At 43.2% G+C, this 17,778-nt stretch overlaps 1 protein-coding gene across 1 annotated transcript in view; it reads left to right on the top strand.

The window, feature by feature from the left end:
* Nucleotides 1–17,778, top strand: part of USH2A (usherin) — a 617,249-nt gene that overhangs the window by 567,734 nt on the left and 31,737 nt on the right. The window contains exons 61-63 of the mRNA XM_040985311.1: nt 1,444–1,671; nt 7,593–9,109; nt 11,557–11,878. Coding sequence (XP_040841245.1) covers nt 1,444–1,671; nt 7,593–9,109; nt 11,557–11,878 — 2,067 coding nt within the window. The remainder of the gene's footprint in view (nt 1–1,443; nt 1,672–7,592; nt 9,110–11,556; nt 11,879–17,778) is intronic.

Here is a 17,778-nt window from a genome sequence, read left to right as displayed (position 1 = left end):
AACATACAATAGGCAGCATTAACAAGGTTGAAATGTACCACAAGAGTATGAGAAGATAGTGCCAAGAACTATCTTACAATGTTAAAGGGTTGGTTAAACCAGGTTTACTTGAAAGTAGTTTAGTTTCATTTTGTCACCTTGTTCTTTGATATAATTTATATAATATTTACATATCCTCAGATGAAGAAGAATTTTTTTCAAACATCACTTTGATGCCCTTCATAAATACTTTCCCCTTCCCCACCACACATTTTCCCCTCTTTGTTCAGCAAGAAAACAATGGCAGACTCACTAGCATGGCTAGATACCCAGTAAACCAAAGCCAGGTTCACAGATCATAAATGTAAGTATGCTATGAACGCAGGCAAAGCTTCCTCATGATTATCCACATCCAGTGAGGATGATGCACAACAGACAATAGCATGTGTGCACACGCACACGGTACCTGAACATACACAGCTACCACACTTTTCACCTCAATCAGGCACATTCATCCACTGTACATATGGTGAGTGTGCCCTAGAGCCTTTCAAAACAACAGTATCCTTAGCTTCAGTTTAGTTCATTGCTTCAGTTTAGGTTCATTGTGTGCCTGGAGCAATAGCTCACTGGCTAAATCCTTGCAAGCACTGGGATCCCATATGGGTACCAGTGTGTGTCCCGGCTGTCCCACTTTCCATCCAGATCCCTTCTTGTGGCCTGGGAAAGCAGTGGAGAATGGCCGAAAGCTTTAGGACCTTGCACTTGTAGGGGGACCCTGAAGAAGCTACTGGCTCCTGGTTTTGAATTGGCTCAGCTCCAACCATTGTGGCCATTTGGGGAGTGAACCAGTGGGTAGGAGATTTTTCTCTCTGTCTCTTCTTCTCTGTAAATCTGATATGCCTTTTTAATAAAAATAATTCTAATTTTAAAAATTAGTTTCACTGCTTCTCTTCAAGCAGAATAAAAATTTTGCTACTCATTTTCTCCTTTTCTGTTAAGTAGCCAAAGATTAAATTCACAGAGTTATGTAACAATTGCTCCAGATATATTTCATGGTTTAAATAATGGTACTTTTAAGAAATTAGAACATTTTCACATTTGTATTAATAGTAAACTACTTTAAGTGCATTTGTACATGTATAATTCAGTTGGCCTGCTACTGTTTCCATATGTTTGTTTGCTGGACATGCTATTTGATGCCACCAACTTTCCCCATAATCTGACTGCAACAATGATGTTTAATTTTCATATATCACATCCTGTGTGTTGCAAATCTGAAAAAAGCAAAGGTCCTATCTGACATCATGCACTGTTAGGCCATATAGTCAGAATGTCAACCAGGGGGGAAAAATGCACATAATTATCTTGATTGCAATTCAAGACTTGGCTATAGAATTTGTGCTACTGAAGTACTTTCGGCCTTGTGGTTTAGAAAATGACCCTCTAATAACTTTCCTACAGGGAACCAGCCATCAAGCCCCACTGTTTGGATTAGAACCATTCATGACCTACTACGTCAGTATTGTGGCTGCAAATAGTGCAGGCGAAGTTTCAAGTCCCTGGGCTGTGGTTCAAACCTTTGAGTCTTCCCCAAGTGGAGTAAGCAACTTCACAGTAGAACAGAAAGAGAATGGCCGGGCGTTGCTACTACACTGGTCAGAGCCTCTGAGAACCAATGGGATGATTAAGGTATGTCTCTCCTGCATATCAAATCATGCTTGGTGTTTTCCAGGTCAATTGATGAGCTCTGACATGCCATCAGGTCACTGTGGGAAAACTCCCTTTACAGCTGGTTTAATTCTCCTTGATCATTCCTCTAAGCTTTTGATCATATATTACAAAAAACAACCTCAGGGTGTGTGTGTGTGTGTGTGTGTGTGTGTGTGTGTGTGTTGCTTCTTACGAACTCAGCCTTGGGTTAAAGGATTACCATGTACTCTTCTCATCAGCCCTACTAGGTGAGGACCACTGAACCTCTTGAAGCAAATAAGGGTCAAGTAACTCACAACTCCACAATGTAAACAATCAAGTTCAGATTCAAAGCCAGAATGTCAGATGGTGAGCACTGAATACTCCATGTTTGTGCTCTTATTGGCTCCTAATTTGCCCTGCACAGTTATCAGCATAAGCCTTGCCTGGTTTACTCTAGAACTGAGCTCACTAAGCAACCCTGCAAGTCTGCTAACTCCCCTCTTCCTTATGTGGCCTTGAGGAAGAATGTCATCAATATCATATTTTCATCCCAGGCACCATCAGCCTGTGAGTGCAAACATTGCATCTTCATTGGAGGAAAAGCTAAATCTCATCACCCTTTTTGATCTTCACTCAGAGGAGTCAGTCTATGCTGTGCCTCTGCCTCCAGCTTCTCTCATCTTAGGCCACCCTTCAGGCCTTCTTCCTCACTGACTCCCAGTGGGACTAGAGTTGCCAGCCTGCAGCTGCTGTAGCGCCTCTGCCTACCCTCTGCCACACCTTCTTAAGGTGGCACAAAGACTCTGTGTCAATCTCATACCAAGTAGTTGCCTAAAACTGCACTTCTTGATAAAGCTTTCCCTAAGAGTCCTCTGAAAGGGCAAATTAAAGACAACACCAATTTAGAAGAGTTACTGGAATTCATAGGCCCTTACTGGCTTCTCTGCAGGCTTCCTCTGAGGAGGCAAGCCCTGTCTGCTAGATTACCTGCCTGTTCCTGAGATCGGAATGTGCCCAATCTCAGTAAGAGTCTTGCACTGTAAGATCCACAGCCTTGAAATTGCAAATCAGCATCCCATGTAGAAGTGCCAATGTTTGAGTGCAGGCTCCACTCTGAGTTGTGGTTCTCTACTGGTACTCTTGCTGGGAGGCAGCTGATGAGAGCTTACATAGTTGGTCCCTGCCAACCACCTGGTGACCTAGACTGAGTTCCTAACTCCTGGACATCTGGGAAGTGGCAGGATGGGAGCTCTCTCTTTCTGGCTCTCTTTCTAGTTCTCTTTCTAGCTCTCCCAAATACATAATATATATTTTAAAATAACAAAATCACAGCCCTAAATCTCTCATCTGGTGAGAGGATCCCCTTTCACATCCACCAGGTCTCCTGTGTTTGTTTCTTATCTCAGCAACTGCTTCTCCCTAGAGTGACTGACAGTAAGAATATTGACTCCTTTTACCTTTATTTACATATCACCAAATATTTATTGAGCTTCTACTAAGTTCCATGCACCTATTGAAGTAAACATGTTAGACAAGGTCCCTGTTGTCACTGATCTATGTGTCTATGAATAAGTGTGTAGGAGTGAATGAATGATGGGAATGCAAAGAGGCAAATGATAAGCTTGTAAATAAATAAGGATATTCCAGAGAGCAACGAATGCTATGAAGAAAATTAAATAGAATAATGTAATTATGCCTGGCCAAGCTATTTTAGAATGGATAATCATTTGAATTGAGTTGACATTTGAGCCGAGCTCTGAATGACAAGGCAGAGTTAGTCATGTCAAGATATGAGAAAAAAATGTTCTAGACAAAATGAACATCAAGTGCAGGGCCTGAAGCCAGGAATGAACTTCATGTACTCTAGGAACGGGAAGGATGCTGGTATGGATGAAGCGCAGTAGGAAAGAGAAAGCTGGACCCAGAAGATACCGAGGGCAGGTTGCACCCAAACTTGAAATCAACGACAAGGAATTTGCTATCTGTTTCACGTGCAATGAAAAAAATAAGTGAAGTCTTTAAGCAAAAGAATAGCATGAAGAAATGTTTTTAAAATATAATTTGGAATGCTGTGTGGTAAATGGTCTGTAAACCATTTGGAAGCTACTGAAGAATTCAGAGTAGAATTGAAGGCAACTCATAAGAGTGTGCAATTGGGAAGCTGAGAAATAGGAATGAGTTAGATGTATTTAGAAAGTAAAGGTGATGAAACATGGTAATGGATTAGATGTGAAGTACAAAGGAAAAAGGAACATGTCAAGATGATTCATAAAATTTATCCTTAAGCTATTAACTATGAAGAAAAGCTTGGAAGCTAGATAGGTCTAAAGGGTCAAATAGACAGTCAGAGGTAAATGCCTAGAACCCCTGTGAGGGACCATCACTGAGCCAACTGTTTGAAATCATTATGAAATAGATGATATTTAAACCCATTTACCTGGAACAGATCCATAGAAAAATTGTCGCTGGAGAATATGAGAGCCGCAGGGTTCGCGGCTGAAATTTGGAGACTCAAATTTGGAAATGAAGAGGGGAAGAGGGGAAACCAGCAAGCCAGGTGACAAGAAGCAAGTGACAAAACAGGAAAAATAAGAGAGCGAAATAGCCCAAACAATGAAAACAATGTCCAGTGCTGCTGGAAGTCCCAAGTGCAATACGGGAGTGACCCTGGATTTGGGAAAGAGGAGATTATTCTGATGTGGGCAGGAGACTCAGGCCGTAGAATGGTGGCTGGAACAGTTTGAGGAAAGAATGCTAAGTAAGGAAATGCAGACAGACTCATTAAAGAAGCTTAGATGGAAGGAAAGGGAGAGAAAGGGAGCAGTAGCTAGGACTTTGGTATTAGCTTCAAGCAAATTTTATTTCAAAAAATCATGAAAAGGCAGGTGTTTGGACTTGTGGTTGATTCATCTACATTCCATGGAGTGCCTGGGTGCCATCCCACCCTCAGCTTCTGATTCCAAGCTTCCTGCCATGGTGACCCTGAGAAGCAGCAGATGATAACTCATTGATAGGTTTATTCTATCCACGTTAAGGACCTGACGTGAGAGAGCCAGTGCTGTGACGTAATACACTGGGCCTCCGCCTGCCCTGCAGACACCACATGTGGGTGCCGTTGATGTCCTGCTCTGTGCCGTTGATCATCCAGCTCCCTGCTTTTGGCCTGGGAGAGCAGCAGAAGATAGCTTGCTGCACATGTGTGGGAGACCTGCAGGAATCTCCCAGATCTTAGTTTGTAATCTGCTCAGCAATGACCACTGTGGCCATTTGTAGAATGAACAAGCAGATGGAAGTTCGATCTCTCTGTATGTGTCTCTCATTCTCTCTTGACTCCTCCTTTCAAATAAAAGTAAAATAAATCATAAAAAAAAATCCTTAAAAAAAAGTCCGATTTGAGTTGCCTAATCTCAACTTTGGACTGGCCCAGCTCCAGCAATTCTGGACATTTGGAATGTGAGCTAACAAATGGGAGCTCTATTTGTGTTACCAACTCTCAAATAAAAACATAAATAAATTTAATAGATCAATGAAAGATACAAATAGGACCTGGCGTTGTGGCCTAGTGACTAAAGTCCTCACCTTGAGCACACCAGAATCCCATATGGGCGTTGGTTCTAATCCCAGCAGCTCCACTTCCCATCCAGCTCCCTGCTTGTGGCCTGGGAAAGCAGTTGAGGATGGCCCAATGCTTTGGGACCCTGCACCCGTGTAGGAGACCCGGAAGAAAGTTCCTGGCTCCTGGCTCCGGATTGGTGCAGCACTGCCCATTGCACTCACTTAGGGAGTGAATAAGTGGATGGAAGATCTTCCTGTCCATCTCTCCTCCTCTCTGTATATCTTACTTTGTAATAAAAATAAATAAATCTTTTTTAAAAAGAAAGATACAAATAAAAAAAGGAGAAATGAGTAGTACAGGGAGATAAATTGGTGATGCAAAGGGTAGTGACAGTATTTGTGGACCTGAAGCCCTTTGGAAAGAAGAAGGGAAGGGCTAGAGAGCTTAGCCAGCCTCTCATAGAAGCAGAGATAATTCATCTAAAGGAAAAGGAAGGAAGTCTAGATATCTAGATTCACATGGACATCGTGGCAATAATACATAATATGAAAACATTCATCTTAACCTGGTTCAGTTTCTCAATGAAATATGTGGTTATCTCAACACCCAACTGTGTGGAAGGCAAGAGGGTATTGGCAATTGCTGGGGAAAAGGAAAAAGATAAAATAATCATCTTGGAAAACAAGAGAGAAGACACATAAGAGAATAGAACAGGGTTAGAAATTGGCAATCTTCTATTTTAAAAGTATGGTAATAAATGTAAAGTGAGCCAAGTCACCCTGTGTGTTTTTCCTTCCATACCCAATTAGGAATTTAGGTCTAGAAGGAGAGTTGAATTTAGTGTTAGCTAGACTAGCCAGATGAATATCAGGGGCAGCCAGGGGTGCCAGGGAGTCACAGATGCTTGCAAAATGATTATGCAATCTAAGCCCCATTCAGAAAGCGTGCCTCTTACTCCTTGCTCCCAGGGACCCCTACAGGAAAATCACTCCAAAATACAGTAATCTGATATAAATCGATTTCCAGAAGTCTGAGCCATTTAATCTTCAATGACATTACAGTATATTAACAGTCCCATCGAAGTCAAGCTTCCTAAGGGGTATCCCGCAGGGACTGTTCCATGCTTGATGTGTTTCCAAGGAATTCTTCAAGGTACCAGTTCTCTGCTGAGACTTAGCATCACAAGGAGTCTACCACAAACCTGTGTGCTGTCTCTCTGATACCTTGAGAAGAAAAAGGGAGGGGAACCCCAGCTCCAGACCATCTCCATTCAAATTAAGTTGCATCCTGTCTTAAAAAAAAAAACAACTGCAAATAATATAGGGTTAGAATTTGCTGTACATTTGTGTAATGAATGTTTGGGGGTTTTTCCTAGAGCAAACGAATATTCCACACCAAAGAAGTAAGCAATTCTGCTATGGCACGGAAGAGAGAAAGAATACTAGAGTGGGGTTTTGGCATTTCTTAGTCATTGGAGTTTCTATATGTGTATGTACAAGAGGGTTTCAAAATGCTCATGGAAAAGTGGAATCTAAATATAATGCATGTTTTCCATGAACCTCTGAGGCCCCTTCTGTATATCAGCATACATGTGTGTTAGGCCCCCTTCTGAATATTGGCATACATGTGTTAGGCCCCCTTCTGTATGTCAGCATACATGTGTGCTAGGGCCCCTTCTGAATGTCAGCATACATGTGTGTTAGGCCCCCTTCTGTATGTCAGCATACGTGTGTGCTAGGGCCCCTTCTGAATGTCAGCATACATGTGTGTTAGTCCCCCTTCTGTATGTCAGCATACATGTGTGTGTGTTAGGCCCCCTTCTCTATGTTATGAATTGTACTTATGTGCATCCACACACATTTTCAGCCTAGGCATCCTGGAAGAATCAGAGATTAATCATTAAATTCTGTTCCCAGAACAAGAGGAGACAGGTAGTGTAAGCAGATCCTCCTCACTTTCACAGCATGAAATCAGAAACATGAAGCAACAAATAGCAGGTTTGAGTAGCAGGTTTGAGTAGTATTCTCTGTTTCAACAAAATAAAGGTAGAAGAAATCTCATGAGCACCTTAGAAGGGAAAGAATCAGGTACAATAGACTTGATTTGCAGGTAAATGCTCTCATGTAAAATGCAACCATTTCTAAAAGGCAAAGAACAAAACTTTGTTTCTCTTTCTCTGACCCTTATATGAAATGGAAAAGACAACATTCTCGAAACTAATATCAAATACTGACTGCTTCTGAGTTAGGGACTTCAAGATGTAACACAGAGACGGGGGTGGATAAGCTGTTAAACGGAGCTAAATGCTACCCCAAGACCTCACCTGCCATGACTTGCTCCCTCTGCTGCCTTCTTCCTGCAGACATACAACATCTTCAGCGATGGCCTGCTGGAGTACACGGGCTTGAGTCGCCAGTTCCTCTTCCGCCGCCTGACTCCCTTCACCCTCTACACACTAACCCTAGAGGCTTGCACCGGCGCGGGCTGTGCACACTCAGCACCCCAGCCTCTGTGGACCCAGCAAGCCCCTCCGGACTCACAGTCAGCCCCTACAGTGGAGTCTGGGACGTCCACCGGGCTGCTGCTGCGCTGGTCTGCCCCCGTCAACCCAAATGGAAACATAATTCGCTACGAGGTGATTCGTAAGTGCTTCAAGGAGAACACGTGGGGGAATCAGACCATCCAGGCTGATGAGGAAATTGTTTTCACAGAATCGGATACGGAAAGGGATGTATTTCTGTATGATGACACAGGCTTGCAGCCATGGATGCTGTGTGAGTACAGGGTCTGCACCTGGAATTCGGCAGGACACGTGTGTAGCTCCTGGAGTGCAGGCAGGACATCGCAGGCACCTCCTGAAGGTCTCTCTGCACCTGAGATCTCCTATGTTTCTGTGAGTCCCCCAAAAGTCCTGATCTCCTGGATCCCCCCAGAGCAGCCCAATGGTATCATCCAGTCCTACAGGCTTCAAAAGAATGCAGTGCAGTATCCTTTTCGCTTTGATGCTGTGACATTCAACTACACTGACGAAGAGCTGCTTCCTTTTTCTACTTATAGTTACGCAGTCCTGGCTTGCACAAGCGGGGGCTGCTCCATCAGCAAACCTACCAACCTTACAACTCTAGAGGCTGCTCCCACAGGACTCAGCCCTCCAACTCTTCGGACCCTCAGTGCCAGTCAGATAAATGCATCTTGGTCACCACCATTAATTCAGAATGGAAAGATCACTGAATATGTGCTTAGAGGTGATGGAAAGGAGTACCTTGCGGGGCAGGGTCTGTACCTGCTAGTTTCCGACCTGCGACCTTATACGCAGTACAATTTCTCTCTGATAGCTTGTACAAATGGAGGCTGCACAGCAAGTGAGTCAAACTCTGCCTGGACCACCGAGGCCCCACCAGAGGACATGGATCCCCCAACATTGCAAGTCACAGGCTCAGAATCAATAGAAATTGCCTGGAAACCCCCAAGAAACCCAAATGGCCATATCAGAAGTTATGAACTTAGGCGGGATGGCACCATCTTGTATAGTGGCCCAGAGACTCGCTATCATGATTTTACCCTCACTCCCGGGGTGGAGTACAGCTACTCAGTGAGTGCCAACAATAGCCAAGGCGGAATTTCGAGTTTGCTTGTCAGAGCTCGAACCAGCCCATCTGCGCCCTCTGGGATGGAACCTCCAAAACTGCAAGCAAGGGGACCCCAGGAGATCTTAGTGAATTGGGACACTCCAGTCAAGACAAATGGTGATATCGTTAACTATACCCTCTTCATCCGTGAGCTGTTTGAAAGAGAGACAAAAATTACACACATAAACACAACTCATACTTCTTTTGGTATACGATCCTTTGTAGTGAAGCAGCTGAAGCCATTTCACAGGTGGGTGGCTGTCCAAGTGTCCTGAGAGCAACCTACTGTCCTTACTAGCGTGGAAACCCTCCTTCCGTTCCACTGAGACTCTCAACACAAGGTGCATATTCCCCAACCTCCCACCACTTACACTTGCATAGAACAGTTAGTGTCAAGATTTAGTTCCCTAAAGCTGGATTTTGCCTGAAAACATGCAGCCCTTGGACAGTACAAATCCCAGAGAAGTCATGCTATCCTAACTATAAGCAAAATGAAGTATTTAAAATACAAAAAGCATGACAATGAGCACTATCACCAGGTTTTATTGGACTGAAGCAAAAAACAAAAATTGGGGTTGGGGCTGGAGTCCTAATGCAGTGCTTCTTCCAAGACTAATGAGGCTCCTTTGCCTCTGGTTCCTTACCACCCACAGGACTTCCCACCCCGGGCTTCTCAGATGGTGCCACTTGGCAAGCTCGTGCTTTCTTCCAGGTTGTGCAAGGATCCCATGACATACGTGGAAAATTGTTCAAAAGAATCTTACCCCCAGCCATTTTCCCCTAGCTTAAAAAACTGGCTACCATTTTTCCCCATCACATTTTATATAACTCACATCCACAGACAGAAGAGTAATAAAAGACATTTTATGCTTAAAATTTAGTAAAATGAACAGAGCCACTAAAAAAAATAAATAAAGGCTGAAAGAATGCTGATCTCTAAGCAGCACTGGTAAAATCCAATGATTGTTGTTACCTACTGAAATGCAGATTTGATCCCTCCTGTAATTATCTCTGATATATAGTGCCGTTTAAATGAAACATTTATGGTGTTCTACATCTACTCATTACAATTATTTAGGGCCTAATTAAATATTAAACAGTAATTAAAGCTTCCTCAGGTATCCCCTATAGGTACCGCACACGCTATGTGAACTGGTTTTCATCTTACTCTAATCCAGGTTGTAAAGCGTCCACCTTGGAGGAAGAGCTGCATTTTTTGCTGGTTTCCTCTTGACCTGACTGTTCATGCAAGTTTCAAAAATTATACATATTTGAATCTTCCTTGAAACTCTGATTCATGAGGATCTCTAGAAAGCAACAAGATTTCCCAGGGATGAGAAGGACAGTTTTCCTAGGCTAAGGGTGAAAAATAGTTTGACTCATCTGATAAACTTAGTTATAATGTCTATGGATACACCAAGATTTCTTCTTTTTCCACTTTGACTGGGGCTATCAATGACATTGATGACTTACGCAGTTGGGCTTCATGCTGTTTTTTTTTTCTTAGTCTACTCATTTTTACTAAGTATTAATGGTTTATGTGTCTTCCCATGGGACACCTCTAACTGATCAGTAGCTTGGGAATGTCCTAAGTGGCAGAAGTGATCTGGTCCAGGATTTGAAACTGCCACCAATTAGTGAGAAAATGAGCAATCATCATGCAGAAAATCAAAATTGATCTCACAGAATGGCTTAGGAGGAGGAACTGCCTTGCAGAGCCATGCGTTAGCTCACCATGGTTCAGGGCCCAATCGTGGTGGAGATAGGCACACAAGGAGAAGGCAACTAGGAGAGAGAAAGGGGAACGAAAGAAATCACAGTGGAAAGAGAATTGTCATCAAGAAAGCAAAGAGTGAAAACAGTAAGCAAGGAAGAGAAAAGAACTGGTTAGGTGAGCGAGGAGGGAAGGAAAGAAAACAAGAAAAGGATGGAATCAAATGAAACAGAGAAAGGAAGATGCCTGGGTGCTAGAGAGACAGTGAGGGGGCCATCAAATCAGCAGACTGAGAACAAAAAGTGCCCATTGGCATGATAGACAACTGCTTCTAACAAAAGTTTGTTCTGTTGGGAAGGAAAAGTCACTGCTGTATGAATAGACTTTTCCAAAGGACAGGCACCAGCTATCAGGCAAAATGTAATTGGGTGCTTGGGTTAGCTGGATGATGATGCATAATCTAGTTAGTAGCTACGTTAGCAGTGGCTCCCACAAGGTCTTCCTGAGGCATAATAACGCCTGTTTAGGATGTCAGGTGTCAGATGAGGAGGTTTGTCACCTCAAAACCTTCCGTCAATGAAATTCCTCCATGACCTGGGAACATTCCCGAATAGTCAAGTAGCTCAGTCTGCAGAGGTAGGAGCAGTCATGGACTGTTCAAAGTGGTGTGGAGACCAAGCTCCGTATTCTTAATTACTGTGTGACAGGATTCAGCAGAAACCAGAATTCTCACACTGGACACAATCTTGGGAGTTTGTTTATACTAGATGGTCTTATTTGGGGAAAGAATTATGCCCACTTCTTTGAAAGAGAAAGAAAATTTCTGCAGAAACATGACATCATAATTCTTTAAAAAAAAAAAAGGTTAGCTATTGAGAAAATAAATATAAATTTAATTTGCTTTTGAAGTTTGTCTTTTAGAGATCCATCCCATGAAAATCTGGTTTGCTGCTGATGTGTAAACTGTGCTTTGTGTCCTGAAGGTATGAGGCACGCATTCAAGCCTGCACTGTGCAGGGATGTGCATCAAGTGACTGGACACCCACAGAGACCCCCGAGGTTGCACCGTTGAGGCAGCCTCCTCCACATCTAGAGGTACGGGTGGTTCCAGGAGGCTTCCAATCCGCTGTTTCCCTGTGGTGGACAGGACCGCTTGAGCCAAATGGAAAAGTGCTATACTATGAATTGTACAGGAGACAAACAGCAACTCAGCCTGAAAAAGCCACGCCCATGCTAACCTATAACGGAAGTGAAAGCTCCTTCATGGATTCTGAGTTGTTGCCTTTCACAGAATATGAGTATCAGGTAAGAAATGTATGCTATCAGCAATTGAGGCTGAGAATCTGCACACAGGAGTCCTTGCCTAGAAAAATGGCTTACAGTTTGAAAAGCCACTTACAGAAATGTGGGGTTTAAGGAGGGCAATAATACCCTTTGGAAATTTTTAAGCAGTAATCAAAGGAGAAAAAAAATCATGCTGCTTTGCTCTTTTAATTAGCTTGGTTCTTGAGTGATGTTGCTTGTTTCCTGTGTAGATTCCATGTGACCTGTTTATATTACTTATTAGTGAAGTGATTTCTATTGTTAAGCATCCCTCTGTCAAAGTTGCCTTGGTAGTAGATACTCTGCTAAATATCACTTTGATACAGCCATTGGCATTGGAGGTTACGATGCTGTTTGGAATGCTGGCATCCATATGGAACAGATGCCTAGGATCAAGTGCCATCTCCACTCTGGGTTCTAGCTTCCTACTAATGCACAGAGAGCAAGCAGCAGGTCCCTGCAACCCATGTTGGAGACCCAGATTGAGTTCATGGCCACTGATTGCACACCAGCAGGAAGATAGAGCAGAATCAGAGATGGGGCTCCACCCCAGGCACTTTCCTATGAGGTATGAGCATCCCAAGTGACAGGTTAATCTGCTGTGCCATGAGGTTTGCCCCGAGGAGACTGCAGTGCCAAATGCCCACCTCAGAAAATGATACTTTGAAAAGTACATAGTAAATACAGAAGCAAAATAATACATAAGGTCCATCTAGTTTTCTTAAGTGTTTCGTCTATATGGACTGTGAAAAACTTGGACTTCATTTAGGATGCTATGTACTAAAGTGATTCACTTCTCTCTTTTTAAGACATTTATTTATTTACTTGAAAAGCAGAAGGACAAAAGGGAGAGACAAAAAAAAGGAGCAAGAGAGAGAGATCTCCCATCCATTTTGTCACTCCCCAAATGGTTGCAATGCCTGGCCAGGTTAAACACAGGAACCTAGAACTCCATCTTGTTCTCTCACCTGGGGGCAGTTGGACCATCTGCCAAGTGCCTTCCCAGGTGCAGTAGCAGGAAGCTGAAGCAGAAGTGCAGAGGTCAGGACTCGAACGGGTGCTCCTTTATGGGATCTGGTATCACAAGCCACACCTTAATGGCTGTGCCACAATGCCAGTCACAAAATGTATTCCTTTTTAATGGAAGAACATTTTATCTTTGAAATGGATATGTATGGCTCTCAAATCCACTTGATGGTCACTTAAGCCATAGGTCTCCCTGGAAACAATCAAGCTCATTGTCCTAAACACATCTGTTCACTCAATATCTGATAGTAACTTAACTCTTCTGCAGAAAATCTTGTCTTTGAGGTAATCGGTATAGTTGTAGAATTACCACAAGCTTCACAGAGTTGGAAAATTATTCAGCAGAAAGGCTGTGGCACTATGTGGCTAGTGGTCTTGAGGGTATCAGAGGTGGCTCACACCACTTTCCTATGCTAACACCATTGTAGTTTTTTTTATTATTGTATTCATTTCTGTCTTTGAATTGAGTCATTGAAAGCAGCCGAAAACATTTAGTTAGGTGGGATGAACAAGACATCACTCCCTGGTCTCAATTAAATCATCAGATCGGTTTGCCAGTGACGATAAGGATCAGACCCCAAATCAGCCTCAGCCAGTCCAGTAAGGTTGGAAATATTCATCAGAAAAATGACGGAACATTCATTGTCTGTTTTACCAGAATGAGTTGCTTTGCAGGACTGGGCATGGAAGTCTCCTAAAAATACAAATATGCTCTGAGATTCCAAATATAATTTAGTTTACCAAAATCTAATTTGCAGTCAACTCCAGAATGTATGTTTCATACGTAAATGAGATGCTTCTATAAAAAAAAATTCCCATGCACAGACTTTTTACTTAAACAGAGATTACAGGCATTTCAATGCAACAGAATGTTTGCAAATCCAATAGGATTTTCCCCACACAGACATTACTCTTTGCTGTCTCCAACCCTTTCAAAATTGGATTGTACTAATATGTACTCCATAAACCCCCCAGATTCTGTATTGGGGAAGTTCTTAATTATTCAGCCAGCAAATTAAGACTATCATCTTCCCACAGGCTTGGAAAGGGATCTGGGTGTGTGTCTACTCCTTAAGTCTAGTTTGGCTTTGACCTCTGGGGAGTGAACTGAGGCTAATGAGTAACTCACAGTAATTGTGCATTCATATTCATACTCTCGCTTCAGGCAGTGACTCACCACAGAGTTACCAGGCCTGCCAGGCTCCCCTTTCACTGAATCATGCTGTCAGTGACTTAATTAATTTTCATGAAATTTCTCTGCTTTGACAGATTTTTGCAATAAGCACCCACACACATTCAGGGAGTCTGAAGGCTTTGGGTGGCTCATGGCTCAGTAACTAGAAAAGCTGCAGGTCAACCTCAGAGGGAGCCCCATAACTCAGTGCTGCATAGGGCTGATCTCATAGGAAAATGGTGCTGTGGGGGGTCCCACCAGTATCCGTCTGGCTGCCACTGTCCCCACACAGCACAGAAGGGTTATAAAGGAGCTGTGGAAGGGGAGCTACACTCTACCAGACAAAGGCAGCTGCTAGGGTTGCAGGGTCCTGGGAGGACTCCCCTGTGACAGGCTGTCCAGCTGCAGGTGACAAGTGAGAAGCAGGGAGAAGGAGTAGTAGTTTCTACTTACTACCCTGGATTCTTGAGCAAATGTCTGTCTTCGGACCTGTCCTTGTTGTCATAGTTAGAGCTGTCACAACAGACTAGCACAGACAGGGTGGCTTCAACATAGGCCTTTATTTCTCACAGTTCTGAAAGCTGGGATGTCCTGAGATCAAAGCAGGTGCACATCCAGTGTCTGGTGAGGACCCGCTTCTTGTGTTGCCTGATGTCTTCTTAGGATACCTTCACAAGGAAGATAGAAGGAAAGTAGGGGAGGTGGGGGCGGGGTGGATGAGGAGAAGAGAGAATCTTTATGTCTCTTTCTCTTCTTAAAAGGACACTAAACACACTCATGAAGGTTTCTTCCTATGTGGCCTGCCTAGCCCCCCAATACCCCCACCCCACACTGTCACATGGGAAACTAAGATCAGCACATGAATCAGGGAACACAGCATTCAGTCCTACACACTCAACCAGAGAGGGGCTGCTTCCAGTTCTGGATTCCATAGGCTAAGTTGAACCATGCATAACTATATTATTTTTAGAAATTATTATCAAAATTATTTTCTTTTGATGGGCCATGAGTTGCAAAACCTGGCGAAATAAGCTCTGGCCCTTGACAACTGGATGTTCTGGCAGTATTTAATTTTACTTTGTGCTGATACACACTTAAACAAAAAGTAAGACTATGGTTATCACCAAAATGATGGTGGAGGTATCAGTAGGGCTCTCTGTTACTAGAACATAGCTTAATTTGTTCACTAATAAGCTTGTTTTGAAAAATATAATTATAAAATACAAGTGAGTAACAAACCTGATCTTTTCGTTCACTTAACTAAAATCCCTCCCAATTCTGAGGACTTGATTCTGCTCTACTGCATCTTGCTTCTTGCTTCAGATTGCTTGTCTTCTGTTTTATCACCTTCATTCATCCCTTTCCTAAGCAGTTTCTATGGCACATTTAGAGGAAACTTATTGAGCATGTTTTCTGTTTGGTTTTGGACTTGCATTTAATTAGGTATTAATCTCAGTAACGTATTTCTGACCAGCACGAAGGCTTTTGTTTGGTTACTTTCTCTTGGGAGAACTAAGCTCCTTCCATCCTCAATTCCCACAGCTCACGGTTTTAAATGATTTATTGATACTGTCTGACTCAGGCAATACAGTCAGCCAGTGTATTCTAAAACTTGGTGGGCCCAAGTGCCCAGCTAAGACTGAAAGCCATCAGGACATGTCCATGAATAGAAAATGAAAATTTGCCCCTAGGCCAGGGGTCAAGTCATGTTGTATCATCAGGCATTTTATTCCACAGGATATCCCGTCTACCGGCCTAGGCAATAGCATGCTCTGTTGGTTTCAGTTCTTGAGTATGGTCAAGAGCATGCTCCAGTGTATGGATTCTTACTCTTCCTCTCTTGGCATCCCTGCAGATGCTTTTCCTAAGCTCCAATGACCAGGCTTATCATCTTCATGATACCTTTGAGATAAGTGATCTGTTTGAAGATGAGTTGACTCTAACCTCACATAGATGAGACCAGATTTATATTTCAATTAAGCCTTTTGATCAAGATATGTTTATTTTTATTGGAAACACAGATTTACAGAGAGGACACAGAGAGAAAGATCTTCCTTCCACTGGTTCATTCCCTAAGTAGCCATAACAGCTAGAGCTGAGCCAGTCTGAAGCCAGGGGTCAAGTGCAAGGTCCCAAGACTTTAGGCCATCCTCGACTGCTTTCCCAGGCCACAGGCAGGGAGCTGAATTTAAAGTAAAGCAACTGGGACATGAACTGGTGCGCATTTGCGATCCCAGCGCATGCAAGGCAAGGATTTAACCACTGAGCAACCCTGCCAGGCCCTCAATCAAACTTTTAATGAGCCTCCAATCTCTATATATTGGGAGCTTGTTTTCTGGGACTTAAATGTCAAGTGCTGTAGAATTTTCTCCCACTGGACATAGATAATGAGTAATTTCAGCTCTCCTCATTGTTCTCCCTAGCTGTTTTCTACACAGTAAAATGATAACCAAAGTCAAGTTGCCTAATGTCACCTGAAGCTTAGGTCCCTTAAAAACATGCAGTAAGGGCAGAGGTATGTTCTACTTACTTCCATTTATCGTAACAGAAAATGTACTAACCTATCATTATTGAGCACCTGCCAGATTGAAAATGCACTGTTAGTTAGCAGAATAGAGGCAGAGGGATCTATAGCTGAGACTTCAAGTGTAGTTGTTAAGACACAAAATATGCCATTAATGACATAGCCATGAAAAACAACTCTGAACATAAATGTTTGAAAGACAGAAAGGACCCAGGGAGGATGAAGGAATCCCCTTCATTTCAAAGACAGAGTTTGCTCACCAGTCTCCGCAATCACTCACGTGCCTACTCTCCAGCAAGATAGATAAATGGAGCACAGGCGGCATCTTGGTATTTAAAAAGCAACTGGACTAGGCTTGACATTGTAGCCATTAGGCTAAAGTCCTGCCATGTATGCACCAGGATCCCATATGGGAACCAGTTTGTGTCCTGGCTGCTCCAGTTCCCATCCAGCTCCCTGTTTGTAGCTTGGGAAAGCAGTAGAGGATAGCCCAAAGGCGTTGGTCCCTGTGCTCATATGGAAGACCCAGAGGAAGCTCCTGGCTCCTGACTTTGGATCAGCTCAGTGGTGGCTATTGCGGCCGCTTGGGGAGTGAACCAGAAGATGGGAGATCTTTCTCTCTCTGTCTCCTTTTCTTTTTTTTAATCTTTCCAATAAAAATAAATCTTAAAAAAAAAAAAAAAAAGCAACTGGACTAAATCCACTCCCTAAACACATGGGGAGGCTGTCTTCAGTTCCACAGGAACAAAAACAACACCCTTCCACGTTTCCATTCTTACGATTAAAGATCTCTCTGCCACCCACTGTACTGAGTATTTATACAATAGTTCCAACTCATCTCCACTGTTATCAGTAAGGGGCCCAGTTGGAAGCACAGGAGATGCAGAACGGAACTGGGAGAAAAAGTAATGATGAGACTATTTTATAGAAATATAAGAAGCATCAAGAAAATCACTGAGGTATGGTAAAGTACCCAGGGACCAGCAGGAGCCAGACGTTATCCCCTTTGGGCCCTCAAGGGACCAGAGAAGGAGCCCGGCTGTCGGGAAGCAGCATAGCCTTGGCATACAGTTGTTTTACAGGGAATGAGCAGGAGAAAGACTCCTTGAACTTGCTTGTCCTTTTGATCAAATGAAGCTGGAAAGATGTCAGAGGAGG

The sequence above is a fragment of the Ochotona curzoniae genome, unplaced genomic scaffold (genome assembly GCF_017591425.1).
Source record: "Ochotona curzoniae isolate NIBS_2020 unplaced genomic scaffold, NIBS_Ocur_1.0 contig_430, whole genome shotgun sequence".
NCBI classification, from domain to species: Eukaryota; Metazoa; Chordata; class Mammalia; order Lagomorpha; family Ochotonidae; genus Ochotona; species Ochotona curzoniae.
Note: the sequence above shows the minus strand (reverse complement) of the source record. Positions and strands in the feature narration are given on the sequence as shown.